Source organism: Eptatretus burgeri, chromosome 7 (genome assembly GCF_056783735.1).
Source record: "Eptatretus burgeri isolate ZD-2024b chromosome 7, Ebu_testis_v1, whole genome shotgun sequence".
NCBI lineage: Eukaryota > Metazoa > Chordata > Myxini > Myxiniformes > Myxinidae > Eptatretus > Eptatretus burgeri.
Window position 1 is genome coordinate 5,906,475 of NC_140967.1, and position 23,176 is coordinate 5,929,650.

A 23,176-nucleotide genomic window follows, 5' to 3' on the forward strand; every position below is an offset into this window, starting at 1 on the left:
ACATGCCCCTCAGCCCAAAGGCTGAAGCACATGGTCAAACACACACACACACACACACACACACACACACACACACACACACACACACACACACACACACACACACACACACACACACACACACACACACACACACACACACACACCCCAACCCCGAAAGGTTAGCTTTCATGGTCATACAACTGGACCACTCCTCAATAGGAGTGAACCGGTCAAACCCTACAAGACATCAAGTCGAGATCAGACCCCATCATTGTCGTGGGGACCAGGAAGCAAGTGCTTTCTGATACCCATGACAATGATGAGGTTTGATCTGTACACTGAATTAATATTTGTCCACTTAATTAACCCTTTGAACCTTGAGCTCCCTGGACTTTCGGCTTCCCCACCCTGGGCTCCCTGGAGAAAAATCTGGCCGCTCGGGCATATGGAGGTTTCAATAGCGGCTGATAAAGTCACTCGGCTTCAAAGGGTTAATACTGCATATGGCTCCTTATTTAACTGTTTATTTCAGGCCACACAACAGAATAATAGTGTTACACTAGGATTCGAGTCAGTGTGCATCAGTGAAAAAGCAAGGACAGCAAATTTTCTCAACCGACTGATGGCAGAGGTTTGCTGAGCACCTTGAGAAAAGAGGTCAATCGTCATTTCGGACATGAGCCCATCTTCCTCTTGTATCGAACATCGCTTCACTTTCTCTCTCACAGTGGTTAGTATACCTCTGCCAACATGTAGATTAAAATTTGTTGTCCTTCGAAAAAAAAAATAAAGAAAAAAAAAGTAGGCCAGAGTGCCGACACCTTGAGCAAGTTCCAAGTTCATCAATGTTGGCTTCTTTCTTTCTTCTTTTCGCTCGGTGAAATCGATCCATTGTTTGAATCACAGAAACATGAACAGTGTACTGTATATACAAAAGGAAGGACGAGTAATGGGAGAGACATTTATGATGATGTCTTTTGCTAACCCTCAAGGACAAGGACTCACGTCGGCAATCTCACGTCCACAGAGATGTAATACTGTGCATCATTGTACTATGACAGCAGTGGGATTTTAATTTTAGATTATAGGGTAATCACCCGAATGTTATCCCGTTGTCCACTTGTATTCTGGGGAAAACGTTTTACCGTCTTCGTATTGGGTGCACGACATCTTCATATGATGCACATGAGGGAAGATTGTGTGGGGGGGGGGGGGAGGAGATGGGGTTAATTTTTAAAAGTAAGAAAATCAAGGATGTTGGAGGAATTGAAGAAGATAAGGTGAAATGTGAAGAGAAGAATGTTAGGAACATATATGAGAAAGAAGGGTAGAAGAGGGGGATGTAAACATTTGTCTTTTGCATATGTAATAAGTAGATGGGCCTATCACTCACTCACTCCTCCCGATAACACTTCTTCTTTTTTTCCTCCTCCTCGAATAATACATGTGGTTAACAGGATCCATCCATCCATTGGGACCATACTCTGTGCAGAGCGTTGTTGCTGCCTAAGCAGACTCCTTGGCTATTGGACACAATTCTGGACGGGTCGCCACTCCGACACAGGATACCAGCAAGCTGGTACTCATTTTGCCGACCTCAGAAGGATGACGGGCTGAATCAACCCCACCTGGTATTAATTAAATAGCCGAGCAGGATTTGAACACAGGATCCTGGGATCCCAAGCCCACCACCCCAACAATTAAGCCAACACCAGGTAAGGCATAATAACAGGATAAGTCGCTCAATTCAACATAACAATGTGAATCGAATAAGTTTCTGAAACCATGGGATCATTGTTACTCCTATGAGAACAACAGGATGCCCGCGACCAGTCAGTGAATGGTTCCGTGGCCGATTGTAATCAGGGCCATACCTCGGAGAGATATAATCACTCCGTTGGAGGGTGCTGCCGAAGCTGCCCTCATTGAGGGCAGGTGCTTAGAATTTGTTCAGGGTACTGGCACACAAAGGACTACTATTCCCCAAAGGGTGGCAGAATTATTTAACATCAACTAGCCAATGAGACGACAGACTTGATCTCATTAAACGAAGACGACATACTCATCCGTTCAACGCCCTGCCTGCAAAGCACCAGTCCGGCAGTTTATAGTCGGGGTCAGGAATCGAGCACACACACACACCATAGAAACCTGAAAGGTCATCACACAACCATTGAACCGTTCCTGACAATGTGTGCAAAATAGTTCACAATAAGGTAAAACCGTTGAAAATGAGAACAAAAAAAAAAAATATTTCAAAGATTAAACTCCAACGAGGTATTACAAAAGTCGACGTGGAAAGGTATTGCAATGAAATGTCAGCACTGGAACGAGAAATCTTGACAACTGCACAGGAAACAATTAGTTTGATAAAGTTTGTGGATCGCACAGATTGTTGAAATTGCATGAAACGACACCTTGAGTAGCCTCAGCAGCTCGACGAGGGGGCACGGCACATCGGTAACTCTCAGAGTGGCTGAAGGTTCGCCTTAAGGCCCGAGCTTTCCTGCAAGCAGCTAATATTAAGCTCAAATACAAAAGTAACATGAGCCAATCCTGCAAATTCCAACTTTGAGCACATTACACAGCTTATGCCTCAGCATGTGTGGAGTTATGACTGCCTGGCTGTGTTTCTGGCTGCTGTCCAGGCCATAAATTATTTGTAGCAGAACCTGTGCAGAGCTGTTTTGAAAGGCCAAGGTGATTGCAAACTCGTCGTGCCCATAAACCCATATTACTGAGGATTATGGGTTCTGTTGGCAAACGATGTAGGGAGGTAACACGACGCTTTGAAGTGGACGAATAAATAAATGCAGCAAAGCAAATCACCTGAAATTAAGCAAAAAAAAGGTTTTTCTTTATTTATAACTTTAATAAGGCCTATTAGGTGTGGTTCACACAAGTCAGTTTCAGAGAGTCAGGAACGTATGAACAGTGTAAAGGTCGATTCTGGAGGTAACGAGCACTTGTATATTGTGCGTGACCTCATTCGGTGGAACTGGCTGGGACATTGATAAACTGCTTCTGCGAAGCCGTTGTACATTTAAATTCGGTTCTAATGCTTCTCTTGTTCGGCAGGATGATGCAGAGGTAGCGCGCTTCCTTTGGAGCCATCTGCTCTGGGTTTGATTCTTGGCACGACTATAAAACTGTCACGTCGGTGTTTTCCAGGCAGGGCGTTGCCACCACGTAGTGGGTCGTCCATCGGATGCACCGTCGGATGTTCAAGACCCCTGGCTGTCTTTCGCAAAAAGTTGGCGACTTATCGCCAGCACCGGATTTTTAGCTTATCTGGAATTGGAATTCCAGATAAGGTATTGTCATCGTGCACTGTCTGTCCGTCCGTCCGTCCGTCCGTCTCCTACTTCGACTTGTCCAGCGAAACCGCTGGGCCGATTCGGCTGAAATTTGGCAGCAAGGTTACGCTACTGACTGATAACAGGGACTGCAAAGCTTGTTCCCGTCACGTGACTTCAAGTAGGTCAAAATGGCCGACTCAGTAAATTTCTTCAAAAATCTTCCTCTCCAGACCCACCAGTCAGTATTGCCACCAAATTCGGGTTGCAACATTAGACCAGGGACCAAATAAGCGACAGGTCCAGTGGTCCTATTTTATAAACCCTGCCCAAATCACCTTCATTCGAACATCAGGCCTTGCCAAATCGATGAGTGAATAAATTAGGCCACAAACGTTTTACCTACGACCCCACAAGAGGGTGAGAACTTTCGAAGCAATTAAAGAACTGGTGGTGGTAGCAGTATCAGTAGTAGTAGTAGTCGTTATAGGTTTACATTTATTGTGCCCTTCGTGATAATACGACATTAAGAGCATTTATTTATAACAAAATAAATCAAAAACAAATCATCTGTGTCAATAAAACAACTACTTTAGGGTTCTTTAACAATTGGTTATCATTCATGTTGAAAAGTTTCGATGTCACAGCCAATTACATACACGCAATGGAATTCCATGGTACACATTCGTCATGTTCTTTCCACTCCTGTGTACCTGCAAAGCGCGCAGCAAGTTCTTCACTTTTGTTTGGGATAATGTTGTTGTTGTTGGTGATGAAGGTGCAGCACGGACAGTGAACGCTGATCTTAAGGCCGTAGTTTTTGTCTGGAACAGACAATTGGAAAAGCAAGCACATGTAGCGGAATTCCAAGAGAACACGAAGGATTCGCAAGAGAAATAAACAGGACAAATTGCTTCCACTCAAATTACCCTTCCGCATCAACCATTCCTTGACCGTCGATGTGACGTCAAAAGAAAGCCACTCCGTCTCCGCTCTAGGCAGCACCACCTTGCTTCCAATGTAGCGCTGCGTCGGTGCCCATGGGTCTTTGGACTTCATTATCTGGGTTAAAACAGCAGCGATAAAATATGCTTGAAATAAGTGTTGTACCACGATGAATCCGACACGTCGGGGTTAAACTAAGAAACAAATTCGGAAGCCCAAATAGTGGGTAAAAAAAGTTGCAGCCCGGACAGACACATGCACGCACACAAAAGTGATTGCAAAGCCCCGTGTCCCACTGTGCGGGTGTACGGGCTGAAAAAGAACACTCACAACGAAGGTTCCCTTTTTACTCCAAAGTTACATCGCAGAGATCCGTGCGAGAACCGACGTTTCAATGTGGCGTCCGCTCAAACTGATCGCCTTCTGCATCGGTGCACGGCTGACCACGATGGGGCATATCATCTGGCATTACTTTTCTCACCACAGCCAGAGGAATATTAGCAAAGCAGGTGTGTAAGGTGCCCCAGCCCATTACTCCCTGGAGGCTCGCAGCATTCGAAATGAACACTAATGCTCAGACGGTGGATCGGTCGCAGGAGGGTCCACGAGTGGCCAGCGAGGTCACCCAATTTGACAGTTTGGAATTTTTGGTTGTGGTGGTATCTGTACGAGGTGATTTATTTTATGTCCAAACCCCATAATGTCCTCGATCTCATGAAAACCTTGTACAACTGCACAGTTCACGACATTCATCTGGCTATGATGACACAAGGAATGCATGATTATACAAGTTGTGTTTTTTTGTTGTTGCAAAATCCAAATACTGTATGTACGATTGACAAAACATCTCCAGATAAAATATTCTATTTAACTTGCTTTGCTTTCTTCGATTCTCCTCCGAACTCCCTCTCCTTTCTATCCTCCCTCCCACCAAATTCCCTTCCCCTCCGTTTCACCTCGTTATTTTCTCCTCTTGCATTCTTTTTCTCGTTTATATTTTTCTCAGTGCCAACCAATATCCCTTGCATACATAATACAAAGATAGTGCTTAACCATGAGCATCTATACACTGTCAGGTATTTCAATTTTCAGGTAAGGTGTTTCACAGGCAAGGTAATTCATCAATGTGTGTGCCGTCCCTGAAACGGGACGGCACACACGGGAGTCCCATCGTGAAAACGGGAGTCCCATCCAACAGCTTTAGTCAATGGATGTTAAAGATCCCACGGTGTCCTTCGCGAGGAGGAGGCGAGCTGTCGCCGGCACCATAGACAAACTCCAAATTGTTGTCCTAACTACTGCTGGGAGAGGGATGGCAAACTTCCCAGCATGACTACTTGCTGAGAAACCGCCTTAGCAGAACCAATGCTCTGTAACACAGAGTATGGTACATCATGTTGGATTTTACTTCTCACAGGCTAACGAAGCATATTGGACAAATGCTTAACACCTCCTCTAATTTCGCTCCCTTGTGGGTATTGCCAATGCAGCAGTTACCACATTTAGCCAATGAAAACCCAAGGCCTAACACAGTGCAGCCACACAGTTGCCAGCAATGCTCCATTCTTTTCAGGCACACTCAAACGTGTGGTTATGATCACCTGCCTTACCTGGTACAGCTCAATGCGTTGCTCTGTCAATTTTGACTTGGTGTTTGGGATCCGAAGAACTCGGAACTCTGCTTTGATCAGACTACTCGAGTTTGTCACATATGTGGACACGTCAAACTTGAAAACCCTGAAGTAGCTGTTGTGTGGCGATGTCAGCAATTTTTCTATAAACAGAAAACAAAACACAACTCGGTGAATCCTTAAAAGCGAGAAAGTCAACGGCGCCGCATGTTGAAACAAAACAGACTCGTTGAAGGTTTCCACATGTGATGGAGAGAGGTAGGGCGGTGGGGGAATCAGAAACGTGACGGATGTAATTGAAAGTCTTGTGATCAGAAGGAGAGCTTAAGGTATGTGAGAAGTGTAGAAAAGGCTTAGGACGAGTTCATCTTTGGAAAGGGGCCAAGAAAAGCTCCGTACAGCCCGGAGGAGCATGTGCTCTGTTTGTGTCCAACTCAATTTTCCTCTTACTTGGCGGGGAAGAGAGGGTAGGAGGGAGGAGGTTCACTTAGCTTTGTTTAAAATTTCTAGCTCATTCTGTAGTTGCTTTTGCTGGGACAGAAGTCAACAATAAGCCTTGCACTCTTCAGAGTATTCGAGAGGCACTGCTACTCAAAACCAACTCCTTATCAGAGAGGAAATCTAAGATGGCGCTCAAGTATCACAGACCGTCAGACTGTATTGTGAGCTTTAGTTAGGCGGCCCCCTGACAGCGCTTACAGCTCTGACAAAGAAGGCGAAAGGAACCAGCCACCAGCATAGTAAAAGATCAAAGTTTTAAATTTCAATTTCAGTTCAACTCAACTGAGAGACAATGTGCAGATGCACAAATCCTACTCCGAACATGCACAAGTGTCCTGGAGTGGGTTCAGGGAGCGTGCGCTGTATGGAGAGCAGACTCGTGTGGACTATTGTGGAAACTGATGACTTAAGTGTTGTGAAGGGAATGTAGACGACAGAAAGGCAGAGAGGGGAGCAGAGGGAAAGGGGGGTGGTGGCGGAGGGAGAGAGATGAGGGATAGAGAGAGAGAAAGAGAGAGAGAGAGAGAGAGAGAGAGAGAGAGAGAGAGAGAGAGATGAGGGATAGAGAGAGAGAAAGAGAGGGAGAGGAGGAGGGGCGAGACAGAGTGAGGGTGCAATGGAGGAGGGGGGGGTAGAACAAAAAGTGAAGAATGGAAACGAGGAGTGTGTTAAACTCATGGTACACTCTAGACAAATAAGAATGTGATTAAGGTGACTTCGAATGTGTCCAAGTTTCGAGTAAAGTTTAAAACGTGATTGAATGTTGCGTTTCATTGCGTGGAACTCAAGAGTTGAGAGTTTGCAGTTTCTCCAATTCAATGTTTTCTTGAATTTACAATGTCACTGAATTGAGCCCAACGTGCACAAGTTCAGAGAGAATGCAAGTTCGGAGTGGGTGTGTTTAGAGTGCACGAGTTCAAAGTTCATTGGGTTGAGTGAGAATGCACACGACGTGAACGCGAATGTGCTCAAGTTCGGAGTGCGCTTTCTTTAAAAGCGAATTTCGGCTCAAGCGGAAAGTGCACTCAAATTCACTGTGATCAAGTCAAGTTCAGATTGAACCCTTTTGAAGAGTTCAAAGTTCAGTTGTAGTTCACAGTGGGATGAATTTGAGTTCAGAATGTGCTCCGTTCTAGTTCAAAGTGCGATCGAGTTCAGGGTTTGCTGAATTTGAGGTCGTCGGAGAGTGCTCGAGTTCCGAGTGAAATCAGCCATGTGCGATGATTGCTCACCTTTCACTGCTGATAAACCTTTGCTGAACGTGGTTTGGGAGCAGTGGCTCGTGTCATGATGAAAAGCACTCGGACATTTACAGCCTTCAAAACAAGAAATCGTACACACATTACAGCAGTACACCATCAATATCAAGCAGCAGCAGCAAATGGTCATTCAAATTGACCTCATCAATGTAATCATGAAAACACTTCAATCAAAAGAGTAAAAAAAAAAAAGTTAATTCCATGCACAATTCAAGAAAACCGACCAATTTAGACAGAACCATCCCACCAATAATCCTGAAGTGCACCAGAGGAAAATACATTCTCCACGAGCACCTTGATCCAATGAGCCACTGAACGTTCGGCACCGTTCGATTGCTGTGAGTGACAAAACTCCATTGCAAAAATCACAGGAGCAGAAGTTCCAAATAAAACTGGGATGCCAGATGAACATCCATTACTTTGGAAAACTGACTGCTGTATGTGACTTCCAATTACTAGCTCACCTGGATTTTAGTCTGGTGAGCTTATGCGATCAAGCGGTGTCTGGAGGTGAGCGAGTCAGTCCGTAAACACTTCAGTCATTATCGCTTGAACAAAACACACGATTTTGATGAAACTTGGCCACAAGCTTCATATCTGATGTGTAACGAAGACGTATTGACCACATCAAAATCTGCACTCATTTAGGGCATTTACAGTGAGGGTGTTGACCTTCGCGGCCCTAAAAAAATAGGTATTTGCTCTCTTCTCTGAAAATACACACACAATTTCAATGAAACTTGACCACAACCTTCATCACCCATCATGTACTAAGTTTGTTCATGTTCACGGCATTGAAAAAAAAAAAAACATAATCAGGGTCAAAGGGGGTCTTTGGAGGGGGTTTGAGTGACTGTTGCTCCTGATCCAGATGAGCAATAGGACACGCAGTCCTATTTTTACAAGGGAAGCCAGACACAAATATTATTCACCATTTCGATCTAGATTGCACTTGATTCCAGCACTTTCACCAATTGTGCACACGATTACAACAGTCATTGTACACACCGTTTCGTTGATACAGTAATGTGGAACAAAGCGTGATATGTACTGTAGCTAGTGAATACCTTGCATGGCCTTCACAGCACCTAACAACAGCTTGGACCATTATCCCAACATATACTACTTGTATTGATTGGATCGAGGTGGGATTCTCTGCAATTACTTGCTTCTTGTACCTCCTGAGTTCTTTCAGATTCTGTGATTGTATTATTGTTGTCAAGCAAGCCACTGGTGTTTCAACATTTTCTTTTATCACAATATGGATGTCTATTATAGATAAGACCTATTAGGTGTGGTTAGCACATGCTTGATTGACAATGCCGAAGTGGAGGTAACCACCGACACTTCCAAGCATACACCACATGCAATAGCAATAGCAATTAAAATATAACCAACACGACCCAATCACGGCTCTCACCCATAACTGGAGGTGATAACCGATCAGCTTTCACCTAATTTATTGTTCCAGGTGGATAAGATTTCAATAAATTAACCTCCATGCTCTTCCGGCCAAAGAAGGGAGCCTCGATGGTGCACGTTTCTATATACGCTGTCGCTGATGACTCACCAACAAGTGATAAAACCAGTCCGGCAGATGATGGGGAGGCGTTTAGCATTGGGATTTTCATATATGTACGACTTGTGAATATCTGCAGCTGTAGAGAAACCCGGGTAGGGTTTGAAACACCAAACGGCTTACCTTGTGTAGCTAGGTTCACACAAGTTAAAGTTACTGGTGTATGGACTTCAATGTTTCCAAAATTACAGTGCTTCCCCATTGTCTCAGGTCGCTCGCCTGCTTTTTTTTTTTAAATCTTGAATCTATGGATTTTGCTATACTTCTATTTTTAGCCCCAGCCAGATGAGTTAAGCTCTTGCTCTTTACAAATGAGAAACAAAGAATTACAAATTCAAATTTCAAAGTATTGTGTTCATGGTATCCTAATAGCAGATGATATGCATGTACATTGTATATTCATGTACTTGTTTTGTACTACACATATGTACTACATGTAAAAGGACTGTTCATTAAATAGCACACACAACGCGCACAGCACTGGCAGAACATCATTCATTCAAATATTTTTAAAATATTGATAGAAACATTATACCACTTTGATATTTGACACTTTTGTAAATTTGAATATGCTCTTTCTAATGGTGAACAATTTTAAGTGGTATACCTCATCATATATTTGCAATCCTCACCTGAATTTCGGGGAAAATCAAAATGAAAATTTTCAATTTTTGAGGGATCATGACTGTATTATATATGACTGATTAAGAAAAGTAAACATGTATTTGAATACTACTACCATAGTTATTACCTGAAAAAATTTCAAGCTTCTGGGATGGGTCAATAAAAATATATGGGGTCTCAAAGTTGGGTCTTTTCATAAAATGTCATGATTTTTTTAGTATGGTCTTTACATGATGATGTCGTAGTATGGTCTTTTCATTTTGTATGAAGATACAAAACCAACATTTTTTTTTCTGGATTTCAACTGATCAGGTCATAAAAATTAATAGAGCTATACTCCATTTTATGTTTGTTTCTTACAGACCAGTTATAGAAGAATAATCTCTGAAAATTTCAAGGCTCTAGCGTTAATATTTTAAAAGTTGTGGGAGTTTAAAAGTAGCCGTTCATTTTGTGATGCTCGCAATGACCATAAAAATAGGGCCACAACCACATTTTCAACCCTCAATATCTGAGTTGACCGCATCTATGGACCTAAAATTTTACGCAGCTTCATTTTGATACCTGGAAACTATTTTATGAAAGTTTAAAGTAAATCTGAGGGGGTCAACAGGGAGGCCTCCGGTGATACGAGTTGGAATGACTCGTATATAGTCACAGGGGTGGCTGGCCCAGGTTAACCCCTGGCCCAAATTGTGGTGACGGGCGGTTAACACCACCAGCCCCCTTATTAATAGGAGGCAGACACATTGATCCTCGGAGATTTTAACACGTGCTCGAAGGGCATGGGGCGTAATGACGGAGGGGCAGAGGAGCACGGGGAAAGAAACGGATGCACAAGGGGGTTTATCCTCGAACCCTACAACAAATACATGAATACAGTTTCATAAAATGAACACATTTAATGAACATAAACAAATATTTACAAAGGACAATAATTCAAAAGGTAATGATAATTTTAATAAAGTAAATAAATCTTAAAGTTGAGGCACCTCTTCACACAGACTCAAATACAGACAAAGGGAACACAATTTTTTTTTTAACCTTCCGTTTTAACTATTCCTGCACTTCGCTTGGCCCAGAGCTGATCTTTCTGGAACCTGGAATTGAGGCGCCTCCACTCGCACTTGCATACACACGCAAAATAGTGCTTCTCTCATAGCAGGACAAACGCACGCCAGGCAATCCGTGAGTGGCACTCCACACCAAGGCTCAGAGCCCCAGTGTAATGGCTTCGTGTGCTCCGATCGGCTTCACTGGCCCAACCAAGAGCCAAAGGCCAGTGTTTTGCTTTGCCCGACTCCCAAGGCCTTGCCCGCCCTCATGCACTTACGAAATGATGTATTTCCATCCTTGAATGCATGTTACAATCATGCATACACAGAAAGACAAATAGCTGATGGTAGGGCAATCGCCAGCACGTTATGGAAGGGCAAAGAAGCCGTACAGGGCTCTGGGACCTATGAAGATCTGATCAGAAGGATTCTCAACGACTTGATGATCAGCTATTCGTGTTGCCGGGTTATGTCCGTGGAAGGTCGTTTTACTTCTGGGGAAACCGTCCGCGACTCCAGGACTTCATGAGCAGGTATGGTCTCACTGACCTTCAGGGGAAACTGTGCCATGTCTCATATTCTTAAACGCATGCCACCATTATCTTAAATGCATGCCTGCGGGTCTTGTAGACCAAAGAAGAAGGCCGATTTGGCCGAAAGCTTGTCACCATAAAAATCATCCAGAAGCTACATCTGCAACTTTCCAAGTCGGGTATGCTTACACATTACTTTACTGGCACGGTATGCTTACACAATGCGTAAGCATCCCCTTACATTGTCTAAGCATATGAATCGTGCTTCCCCATTGTCTCGGGTCTCTCACCTGCATTTGATTTTTCATTTATTTATATTTTCATTAACAGACGCTTTCCAATGGTGCTTTGATTATTACTGGTGTATGGACTTCAATGTTTCCAAAATTTCTTTCCAAAATTACAGTGCTTCCCCATTGTCTCAGGTCGCTCGCCTGCTTTTTTTTTTAATCTTTTTTTGTTTTCATTTATTTACATTATCATTTATGAATGTTGTCCGACGATTCTGTGAATTTTCCCAGTGTGCTGGCTTCGATGTCCATCACCATGCAAAATTTCAGCTTTTTAAGTCACCTGGAACATACCGATCTTTAATATCAGTGAGTGAGTGAGTGGTTAGAAAGATATATATATATATATATATATATATATATATATATATATATATATATATATATATATATATATATATATATATATATATATATATATATATATGATACAAATGAGGCACTTTACCCATGTGGAGGTTCTGTTTTATGTATGCATTTTATACTAGCGGGGTGTGCTTACACATTGTAATGTAAGCAATAGCTAACCGCACTTCCCCATTGTCTCGGGTCTCTCACCTGCATTTGATTTTTTCATTTATTTATATTTTCATTTGCAGATGCTTTCTGGAAGTTCTGTAATTTCTCCCGTTATGTCAGCTTAAACGTCCATCAGCACACAACATTTCAGCTTTCTGCGTAACCCAGAAGGTACCGATCTTGAATGTCAGTCAGTGGTTAGAATGAGCTTTATATATTTTATATTATCCTGTATATGTTTGTGTATTCTTGCCAATTCCATACACTTGCATATTTGGAAATTTTACAAATGGACTTGGACTTTTATGACAATCGTCACAAGTATAACTGTTTGAACTCTGCTGAGATGCTTTCATTATACCCGATTGAGACAACATGAAAAATAGAGAAATAATTTAACCAGCCTCGGTAGGATAATGAATGACCCACAAAGATCCTTTAAGACCCCCTAAGATGCTGAATAATCCAATACCCATAAGACCCTTCATAAACCTAAGACCCTTTCGACCCATCAGATCTGTTGGACCCTGTAGATCCTATCGACCCCATGAGAACCATTTGACCCCTCCCCCTCCCCAAAGAAAAACTTTACAACCCTTCAGACCTCTAATAACCAATCAGACTCAGACACGTTCGACCCCTCTCAGACCCTGCATATCCTATAGACCCCATTAGAACCCCAAGACCTTCTGTCTGAGGGCCTTCTGCAGTAACACCATAATCAAAAGCCCCCCATTGGTAAACTGCCTCAGTACCAAGTTAAGAGGATGTAAAAGAGAATTACTTAATCAATTTTCTCTGTCTTCTAATTTCAGGTTCTACTCATCTTGGTTTGTGGCAGAGCGAAAGGTCCCATGCGGCAACGAGTAAATGTCCATGACAACAATTTCACCCCCATTAAAATTATCAAATGGGATATTTTTGTTATTTTATTATTGCCAAACCTCAGTGGTATACTTGTATAAAATTTGGTCAAAACAAGTCAAAGGTCAAGGCCAATGCCATCCAAAACATGTTAAACACCGATTAGGCCACAATTAGAAAATGTATCATCATTAGGTCCAGATTTGTTGTGCACAACATCCCATCATGTGGATCACTTCAGAGGTAAAATTATCAAATTTCCAAATTGCTGTTTCCATGGCAACTATTGTTTATTTGGATTTCGCAAGTATCGGGCTATGCCCGACATATACACACATATATATATATATATATATATATTTTTTTTTTATTATTATAATTTTTTTTTTTAAATCACAGACGATACTACTTCTTCTGAGCAGACCGCAGTTATCTCCAAGGTAAACATGTACCACATGTCATGGTCCACCTCATCATTTTACGTTGAATTCACGTTTCTACCAATACACGTTCTAATAAATTGGTCATTTGAGGTGAGACAGGTACGAACCCGTCGGAGACGGGTGCCCTGCTCGTGTTGTTAATAATAGCCCAGACTTTGATGGGCCTGATGGCCTCCTCCTGCATCAAATTTCCTTGTCAGAGTCCTCAGAGCAGGAACTTCAGTCATTTTTTTCTTTCTTTTGACCAACTTCAAAAGAATCATTTGGAAACCAGTGTTCAGTCAAACCCCTGATCTGTTCTTCAGCGAATTCAAATACTGAAGCACAAGCACTTTCTCAAATGGGGATAAAAGTTCTTGACAAATGATAACAATATATTTGGCATTTTACATGGATACTTAAAAGAGGGAATTCATTCAGATTTAAAACACATGCTTCTTCATTCAATGGACACTTTGGCAGTCCCTGTTGGACGAAGAATAACCTTCATTCGTCATGAATTAGTAATTTGATCCCACAGAACCAACAATGACCGTCGCAAGAAAGAATAATCCCATCGTCAATGCGAACTTTGCTGATGATGAGAATTTGTTTGCGTGTCGTGAATCTTATTATTATTCTGTAACGGCCAAAATTATTCCCATGTTGTTGTGGGGTTGGTTGGGGAGAGTTTTTGGCCCAAGTCTTTCATGAACTGGCTGACCAGGCCTGACGCTCGACGAAGTAGTTAGGGCAGGAATTTTTGTAATTCGTTCACGGTGCCGGGGGTAACTCGCGCACTCTTCGTGGAGGACACCGTGGGGACTCTTTAACGTCCATCCGAGGGACAACACACACCTTTATGAATCACCCTGCCCGTGAACCACCAGGATCAGGATGACCGTTTATAGCTCCAACAGGATTCGAACCAAAGCTAGATAGTTTAGAGGCGAGTGTGCGTACCTCGAGGCCATCCTGTCAGCCTTATTTGTGCGTTGTGAAAGTGTTTGTAAAAAGTTGTGTCAACATTCATCAGAACAACATTCATCGTTCAACATTCATCAGAACAGAACAACATTCATCGTTCACAAATCCAATGCAGGTTAAATGTTTATGAGGACCAGTGTACCAAATCGGAATCGTGATTGAAGTGGAAAAGGTCCAAGGAAATCAAAAGTCAACAATTCCAGTTTTGATTTGATGAGATTTTTATTTTTCTCAATTTCGATGCAAAAGCATGCCAATGCTTCAGTGGAGTTATGCGTATCTATGAAGCCATAATTATAATTTCTTGAAACCTAAGAGGTGTTTTGGGGTTGAAACCCTCATACACTCAGAGGTGCTTGATGGCAAGAATGAATGTCGTTCAGATTATTTAAGCAGTGAACCGATGTGTACTTACAAAATATTTCTCTAGAACCCAAAAACTCATGAATGTCACGAGCATTTCAGATGCAGTCAGAGACCCACAAAAGGGAACACCTGCCTGCTTCCTTAAAATCACCGGGAATTTCACCAAGTTTCATTTGCTACTAAATGGTGTGTACTTTTCCATGTGGGATCCTTCCATCCATTGGGACCATACTCTGCACAGAGTGTTGGTGCTGCCAAAGCAGTCTCCTGGGCTATCGGGCACAATCCTGGACGGGTCACCATTCCGACGCAGGATACTCGAATGGCTCAATCATCCCAGCAAGCTGGTACTCATTTTGCCGACCTCAGAAGGATGACAGGCTGAGTCAACCCCACCTGGTGTTAATTCAACGGCTATTGTGGGATTTGAACTCAGGACCGCCAAGCCCACCACCCTAACCATTAAGCCAACACCAGGCATTTCCATGTGATGTGAAGTGAAAATTTAATGATTATCAAATCTTGTAATTTTTATTTTGTGAAAATTGAGTTTGGGAGGAATTCATGACTGTTATCAAACGTTTGTCACTGTATGGTTCATGAAAACCTTCCTCTTCTCCAATGGCTTGATTTCCGATCATCAATTTGGATTCAGACCAGGTCACTGTAACCTGGATATGCTGCTTTTGCTCTCCCAACAATGGATGGAGGTCCGTCCTCAATGCCAGACATGAAATCAGAGCCATATCCCGAGACATATCGTGTGCTTTTGACACGTTCTGGTACCCTGCCCTGCTCACCTAACTCTTCCAATGGTATCCAAGGCCATCTCCACTCATGGCTCACAGACTTCCTCTCCTGTCGCAGCCAACATGTGGCCTTAAATTGAGTTCTCCCATCCCCTCTTCCTGTCCAGGCTGAGTTCCTCAAGGCAGTGTTCTGGGCCCTGTTCTTTTTCTGGTTTTTATCAATGATCTCTCTGACTTTTTGGAAAATCCTCTTTATCTCTTTGCTGATGACTCCACCCTCTGCCGTACCATCTGTCATCCCTTAGATTGGCAAGCAGCAGCTTCTTCACGCTCTGCAGATCTGGGTAAAATAACAAACTGGTCCAACACGTGGAACATGTCTTTCAATCCTGACAAATCTCAAACTCTCACTTTCTCCTCGAAAGGACCGTTTGGAACCCCCCCCCCCCCCCATATCTACTTTCTCAACAATCCTGTGGAAGAAGTCCTTTATTTCAAGCTTCTGGGTCTCACTATCTGCCATGATCTTTGCTGGGAAAGCCACATTTCAACATGGCCTCCAAAGCCAGTCGCCGACCGGGAATCCTCCTTCATGCAAAGGCCTCCTCGGCCCACCTGAGCTCCTGGTCACATACAAAGCTTTTGTCCACAGCCTGATGGAGTAATGCTCTCCCCTCTGGGCTGGTGCTCCTGCCTCCCACCTTTCTCAGTTTCACGCTGTGGAAACCAAGGCATTTCGGATCATTGGTATCTCCCGCGATGAGGCTGAGTCTTTGGGCCTCTCACTCTTTCACCGCAGGCAGGTCGGTGGTCTTTCTGTCTTCCACAGTCTCCTCTCTGACTTCGCGCCACCCCCCCCCCCGCTCTGTCTGAGATATGCCCCCGTCATATTTCCTTAGGGCACTCAATGTCTGCCAGCAACCCCCTTCTGGTAAAACTACTAAAACCAAGAATCACTGCTCACTTTCACCCTTTCATTCCTCTTTTTTTTCCAACCTTTGGAACAAACTTCCACATTCTTCAATCCCATTCTTCCCTCCAGGTCTTCAAAACAGCTGTTCACTACCAACCTCTTATCTTCTCCCATCCAAAACCACAATCCATTCTACCCCTGCTAATCCTTCTCCTTCAAATTCCCCGCTTTCTTTCCTGAAAGTCCCTGTAGTGTCCATCTCGTTTACCCTGTGTATCCTCACCCCATCCCTCTCCCTTCCACAGATCTCCTCATGTCTCTGCTCCACACTGTTTTTTCCTTAACTCTCCCCCCATCCCCCCCCCCCCATTGCATATATGACCTCCTATCCATGAGGAACAAAACGTTCACATTTCTGACATCATGGGTCACGTGGTTTGTCAGTAATATTGGATTTACCTTAAAACCGATTAAAATCTTCTCCAGAATGACTGGACAGATTGATTGGAAACGTCACACAAATGTTCCTCAAGCCTTGGAGATATCAGAGTATTTACGAATAATTGATGTCACATGGTCTGGCAGCAATATTTGATTGAGCGAAAATAAATTATTTATCTTGAACCACTTCAATGATCGATGTGAAACTTCACAATAATGATCTAGTAGTGATGGTGAATATAAGTTGTAAATTTCAACCTGATCGGACACATGCTCTGGCAGCCACAATTATTTAATTTTTTGAATCTGGGTTCTTTCTGTATTTTTTTTTTTTTTTTTTTTTTAGAATAAGGCTCACTTGGCTGTTGCTGGATGGGTTTGAGGGTAGAGGAGTAGCAGCTGAAACCCGAATCCTATCCAGGTTTCTCCTGACGACTTCATCTTTGCCTTTTGGTTTGTTTGGGTTCCTTCTGATTACTCCAATGCAGGACTCTACCCATTTGGTCTTCCATTTGGTTTGAATTGAAAATATTTTAATCCAATTCTAAATCCAATTGAATAATAATAAACGTCATGGGTCAGGGTCAAGTGTCCGATAGAAGTGGGGTTGCATCAAAGTGGGACGTCTTGGTACCCGGTCATCACTGCCAGCAGTTATAAAGTGGCAGTTCTATTAATTATGTCTATTATATCAATTATGTAACACACCAGTAAAACAAACACCACACAAAACTACACAAAAGTCCTGCTGAGGATCTGCAATCTCTCGATTGTTCTTTTTCTTGTTAGTTTAAAAAATGTTTGAGAATAAAAGGTATAGCTTTTAAAGGCTTATGACTGCACTCTATAGAAGCTTTGCAGCATATTATTCTGTACATATTTGATGTGACAGCCTTTTTTTTTTTTTTCTTGGTCATTCCTACATATACAGGGTGCTCCAAAAGTCACAGAGGGAATTAGAAATTAATAACATTTCTGTTTTTTAATAATTCATGATTATTTTTATACCAAAAGAAAATTTACAAAATGGAGATAAATTTGCTTTATTTATGAAAAATGATGCAGCTTAGATGTCCTACATTTTCGGCTTCGCTGAGACGGGCTCTTTCGACAGCATTTTCCATAACAGCGGAAAATAACTCTGGCTGCAGCCCTCGAATTTCTGCACAGATGTTGTCCTTGAGCTGCTGAATTGTATGGGGCTTATTGATGTATACACGCTCCTTTAGGTAACCCCAAAGGAAAAAAAAAAAAAATCGGGAGGCATCAAATCAGGAGAACGCGATGGCCAAGAAATTTCTGAATTTCGCGAAATTATACGGTGTCCATGCTCTTTGGGTGAGAATAATTAATCGATGAAATTTAAAATAAAATTCCATGATTTCGGTTCTTTGTTCAGTTGTGAATTGTTTTTCACGGGTAATTTCCAAATGTCAATCTAAATTCTGAAAAGAAAAGAAAAACAAATTATAAAAAAAACAGAAATGTTATTTCATTTCTAAATCCACGGGTGACTTTTGGGACGCCCTGTAGAATGCTACCAACCCCATGATTACCTGAGTGGCAGTTTCATGATGGTCAAATAATGAGCCTGACAGGTGATACCTATCACATCAAAAAATGGCTGCACACAGGTTGGTGCTAAGGATAATCAATGGATGGAGAAACAAACCCCTTTCAGGGTGCAGAGTTGTGCTAAGCTATCGAAAGGCCACAGCAGTTCCAAGCAGCAGGCCATCCGCAGGGATGGAGGAGGAGAAGCTGAGGTTGGCAGCCCGTGAGTCGCATGGGACTTAACAGGAGGAGGAACCAAGAACATCATGGCTCTCCGTACATGCCAAGAAAGCAGCAAGGGAACAGAGCTGCATCCAATAACTGTTGATATTAAAAACAAGAATCACTTGTCCTTGGATTCTTCAATGCAATGGTAACAAAACCACAAAACAAGCCTTTAAAAACACAACCACAAAACGACCGAGCGATAACAAAACAAAACAATAAATGTCTCATCAGTAACACAAGCACAGAATTATATCCCCTTAGTAATCAACAAGCACAACAACATGGCCCATCAGTAACTCCAGCACCAAAACATGTGCCATCAATAACTCAACAAGCACCAAAACAAGCCTTATAATCTGGACGCAAATTACATTAAATCAGACTTTTTCCACATCATAACCCACAACTTCCAAATGAAAAACAAATTGTACAAATTTCAGAAAATTAAATAAAAATACAAAACGAGAATATCTTGGTTGGACAAGTGTCCACCCCCATTATAATAGCAATTGTAAATTAGCTCCGGTGAAACCAATCACCTTCAAAATCACACACCAAGCTAATTTGCCTCCACCTGTGTTCAATTGTAATGATTGATTATTTCAGAATAAAATCAGCTGTTCCTGCAGGTTTCCTCTGCTCGGTAGTGCATTTCACAGTAAAGACTCAACAACCATGAGGCCCAAGTAATTTTCAAAGGACTTCTGGGATAAAGTTGTGGAAAGGCACAGATCAAGGGATGGGTATAAAAATATTTCAAAGGTCTTGAATATCCCTTGGAGCAGAGTCAAGACAGTCATTAAGAAGTGGAAGGTGTATGGTACCACCAAGACGCTACCTCAATCAGGCCGTCCCTCCAAACTGGATGACCAAGCAAGGAGGAGACTGATCAGAGGGGCCACCAAGAGGCCAATGGCAACTTTGAAAGGGCTACAGGCCTTTATGGCAAAGACTGATCACTCACTGTGTGCACGTGACAACAATATCCCAAGCACTCCACAAATCTGGCCTGTACGGTAAGGTGGCAAGAAGGAACCCAACATTACTATTAGACTTATTATATTACCCACCATTATTGTTAGGAAGAAGGGGTGGCAAGAAGTGCCATTACTCAAAAAAACCCACTTTGAGTCCCCTTTGAGATATGCAAAAAACCACTTCAGAGATTCTAAAGCCATGTGGCAAAAAGTTTTGTGGTCTGACGAAACAAAGATGGAACTTTTTCGCCTCAATGCAAAATGTTACATTTGGCACAAACCCAACACAGCACATCATCCAAAGAACACCATCCCAACTGTGAATCATGGTGATGGCAGCATCGTGTTTTGGGATGTTTCGCATCAGCAGGGACTGGGGCACTTGCCAGGATAGAAGGGAAAATGGATGGAGAAAATTACAGAAAAATCCTGGAGGAAAACCTGTTTCCCCCTGCAACAAGGCTGAAATTGGGACAGTTCACCTTTTAGCCTGACAATGACACGAAGCACACAGCCAAAGCTACACTGGAGTGGTTAAGGAAGAAACAGATAAATAGCCTTGAGTGGCCCAATCAGAGCCCCAACTGAAAATCTGTGACCTGAAGATTTTTGTCCATCAACGCTCCCCACGCAATTTGACTGAACTTGAACAATTTTGTGCAGAAGAATGGGAAAATGTTGCCCAATCAAGGTGTGCAAAGTTGCTCAAGACCTATCCCAACAGACTCACAGCTGTAATTGCTGTTAAAGGTGCTACCACCAAGTAGTAACTCAGGGCATGGACACTTATCCAACCAAGATATTCTAGTTTTGAATTTTCAATTAATATTCTGAAATTTGTGGAGTTTGTTTTTCACGTGGAAGTTTTGGGTTACAATGTGTAAATAAAGGTGGAAAAAGTCTGTTGTAATGTAATTTAATTCCAGACTATAAGGCAACACAAGGTGCAAATTTTGAAAAGGGAGTAAACTTTCTATAGGCACTGTATGTACTCGTGGGGTACGCTTACACATTGTAAACATACGAACCGTGCTTCCCCATTGTCTCGGGTCGCTCACCTGCATTTTTTTTAATTTACTTGTATTTTCCTTTCTGACAGTTCTGTGATTTTACCCGGTGTAATGGCTTCGATGTCCATTGGCATGCAAAATTTAAGCTTTCTCCATCACCCGGAAGGAATGAGCTTAATATATTAGAAATTCTTTCAACCACAAATATTCACTATTTTATATATACAACTCAAAAGAAGTTAAGGGTCAAAAATATTTGTGCATATAAATATAAGCTAACGAGCTAAAATGGTGACGACCAATGACAAAATAATTCTTTGACAACTCAAGAACAGAAAACACAAAAAATAAAAAATAAAAAATTAAAAAAAAATTAAAAAAAAACTTTGATTAGACACTAGCTTATTTCCCTGATGAAAAACAGTCATGCACCCCCCCCCCCCCCCAAAATGATGTTCACACAAGTCGCAGAAACTTCAGTAACTGGTTTAGCTACCGTTGGCATTCACACATTCTTGACAACGTTGGCACATGCTGTTCATCAGGCGTTGGAAATAACGTTGAGGGATCGCTTGCCATTCTGCTACTAATCTCTGAGCCAGTTTCCGGAGGTTGACGGCAGGGACGTGATGTGATCGAACTTGCCGCCCTGGTTCATCCAATACATGCTAAATGGGTGACAAGTCGGATGAATATGCAGGCCAATCCATGTACTGAACGTTCTGCTGCTGCAGGAAGTCGGTCACCACGCTGGCATGATGAGGTCTTGCGTTATCATCATGGAACCAAGCTCCTGGACAATCTACTGTAGAAGTGGAATTACCAGAGGTTGAACAATCTCGTTGAGATAACGCTGACCAGTCAAATTTCCATTGACGACGTACAGAGGGGTTCTGTGGTTCTTGGATATCCCCACCCACACCATCACACTTCCTCCTCCAAATGGTAGACGTTGAGCAATGTTGAGATCAGCAAATCTCTCTCCTTGACGATAAACACGAGCCTGGCCGTCATTGAACTGGAGCGAGAAGCGTGACTCATCTGTGAACATTGTCTCTGCCACTGACCACGGTTCCACTGGATATGACATCTGCACCAATCTCAGCGAGCCCTTCTGTGATGGTCAAGAAGCAGTGGTCGGACTGCAGGACGCCGGCATCGCAAACCTCGGTCTCGCAGACGATTCCTAATAGTCTGGTCAGACACGTTGGTGCCTCTGGCAGCTCTGAGTTTATCCCGAAGATGCCGTGCGGTCACAAAGCACTGTCGCAATGCCATTATCATCAGGAAGCGGTTTTCTCGTGCCGTTGTTGATCGGGGTCTTCCAAAACGGGGGCGATTCTGAACAGCATTAGTTGTCCTGAACCTCTGCCAGAGTCTGCCGATAACGCCTTGGCTTACATTTCGACGCTGAGCCACAGTTCTCTGAGTTTGTCCATCTTGTAGCCAGCCAATGGCCCTTTCCCTGTCTTGGATGCTGAGTTGTCGTCGAACCATCTTCAAATTTCAAGTGATGATGAATGGAAAATGCTCAACCATTTTATTGCTAAAATTGGCATGCATGGAATGACACTCCTGCAAAACACGTGCAAATGGTGCATGAGGTGTCACAATGGGTGTTTCGAGGCAGTTTGTCAGTTTTGTCTGACCAAGTTCGTGCTTCAAATCCATGAAAAGGAAATCTGGGTTAACTTCAAAAGTTTCTAAAGATAAGTGCAATGATTGCATGTCCCATAATAACGTGATAACTATCGTCCAAATGACAACCCAAAGGGGGATATTCTAACCCTATCTGGCTTAAAAAGACAAACTTACAAAAATGATCAAAAAATTTCCTTTGACCCTTAAATTATTTTGAGTAGTATATAAAGCTCAGTTCCGAGCCTGGTGTTGGCGCAGTGGTTAGGGCAGCGGCTTGGGATCCAAGAGGTCCTGAGTTCAAGCCCCGTTGAGCCACTGAATTAATACACCAGGGGGTTGACTCAGCCTGTCATCCTTCCGAGGTCAGCGAAATGAGTACCAGTATACTGGGCCGGTGTATACCCCGGTTAAAATAGGTGTACCATATCCCTGTGTCGTAAGAGGCGACCAGGGTTGCGTCAGGAAGGGCATCCGGCGTAAAACATGTGCCAAATCACTATGCGGATCATAATGGATGATCCGCTGTGGCGACCCCTAACGGGAGCAGCCGAAAGAAGAAGAAGAAGAAGATAAAGCTCAGTTCCTGACTGTGTTTCTCACCCCCCCCCCCCCACAGTTCTACAGACTACACCTCCCTCCTGCCCCCCCCCCCACCTTACTCCCAGCATCACAAGCATCGTCCATTAGTTCGGCCACGCCTTTCCCTCCAGCAGACCAGAAATGTGACACAAAACCACGGCATGTTACTCTTATATGTAAAATATAAAGAAGAAAGTTTTTGTTCGTTTATGCAATGCCGACCTTACAAGA

The 23,176-nt window shown here is 42.9% G+C and overlaps 2 protein-coding genes across 3 annotated transcripts in view; one reads left to right on the top strand and one right to left on the bottom strand.

Annotated features, from left to right (window-relative positions):
- The window catches only part of LOC147022601 (uncharacterized), a 126,641-nt gene that overhangs the window by 88,984 nt on the left and 14,481 nt on the right, over positions 1–23,176 (top strand). Inside the window, exon 4 of one of the 2 annotated variants that reach the window (XM_085887344.1) lies at positions 12,295–12,385. The exons of the other annotated variant lie outside the window; for it this stretch is intronic. Coding sequence (XP_085743470.1) covers positions 12,295–12,377 — 83 coding nt within the window. The 3' untranslated portion in view covers positions 12,378–12,385. The remainder of the gene's footprint in view (positions 1–12,294; positions 12,386–23,176) is intronic. 2 annotated transcript variants of the gene reach the window in all.
- The window catches only part of LOC147022602 (transforming growth factor beta-2 proprotein-like), a 101,348-nt gene that overhangs the window by 56,711 nt on the left and 21,461 nt on the right, over positions 1–23,176 (bottom strand). The window contains exons 2-5 of the mRNA XM_085887342.1: positions 7,588–7,671; positions 5,834–5,997; positions 4,208–4,340; positions 3,992–4,102 (exon numbers count right to left, since the gene is read on the bottom strand). Of these exons, the coding sequence (XP_085743468.1) occupies positions 3,992–4,102; positions 4,208–4,340; positions 5,834–5,997; positions 7,588–7,671 (492 nt within the window). The remainder of the gene's footprint in view (positions 1–3,991; positions 4,103–4,207; positions 4,341–5,833; positions 5,998–7,587; positions 7,672–23,176) is intronic.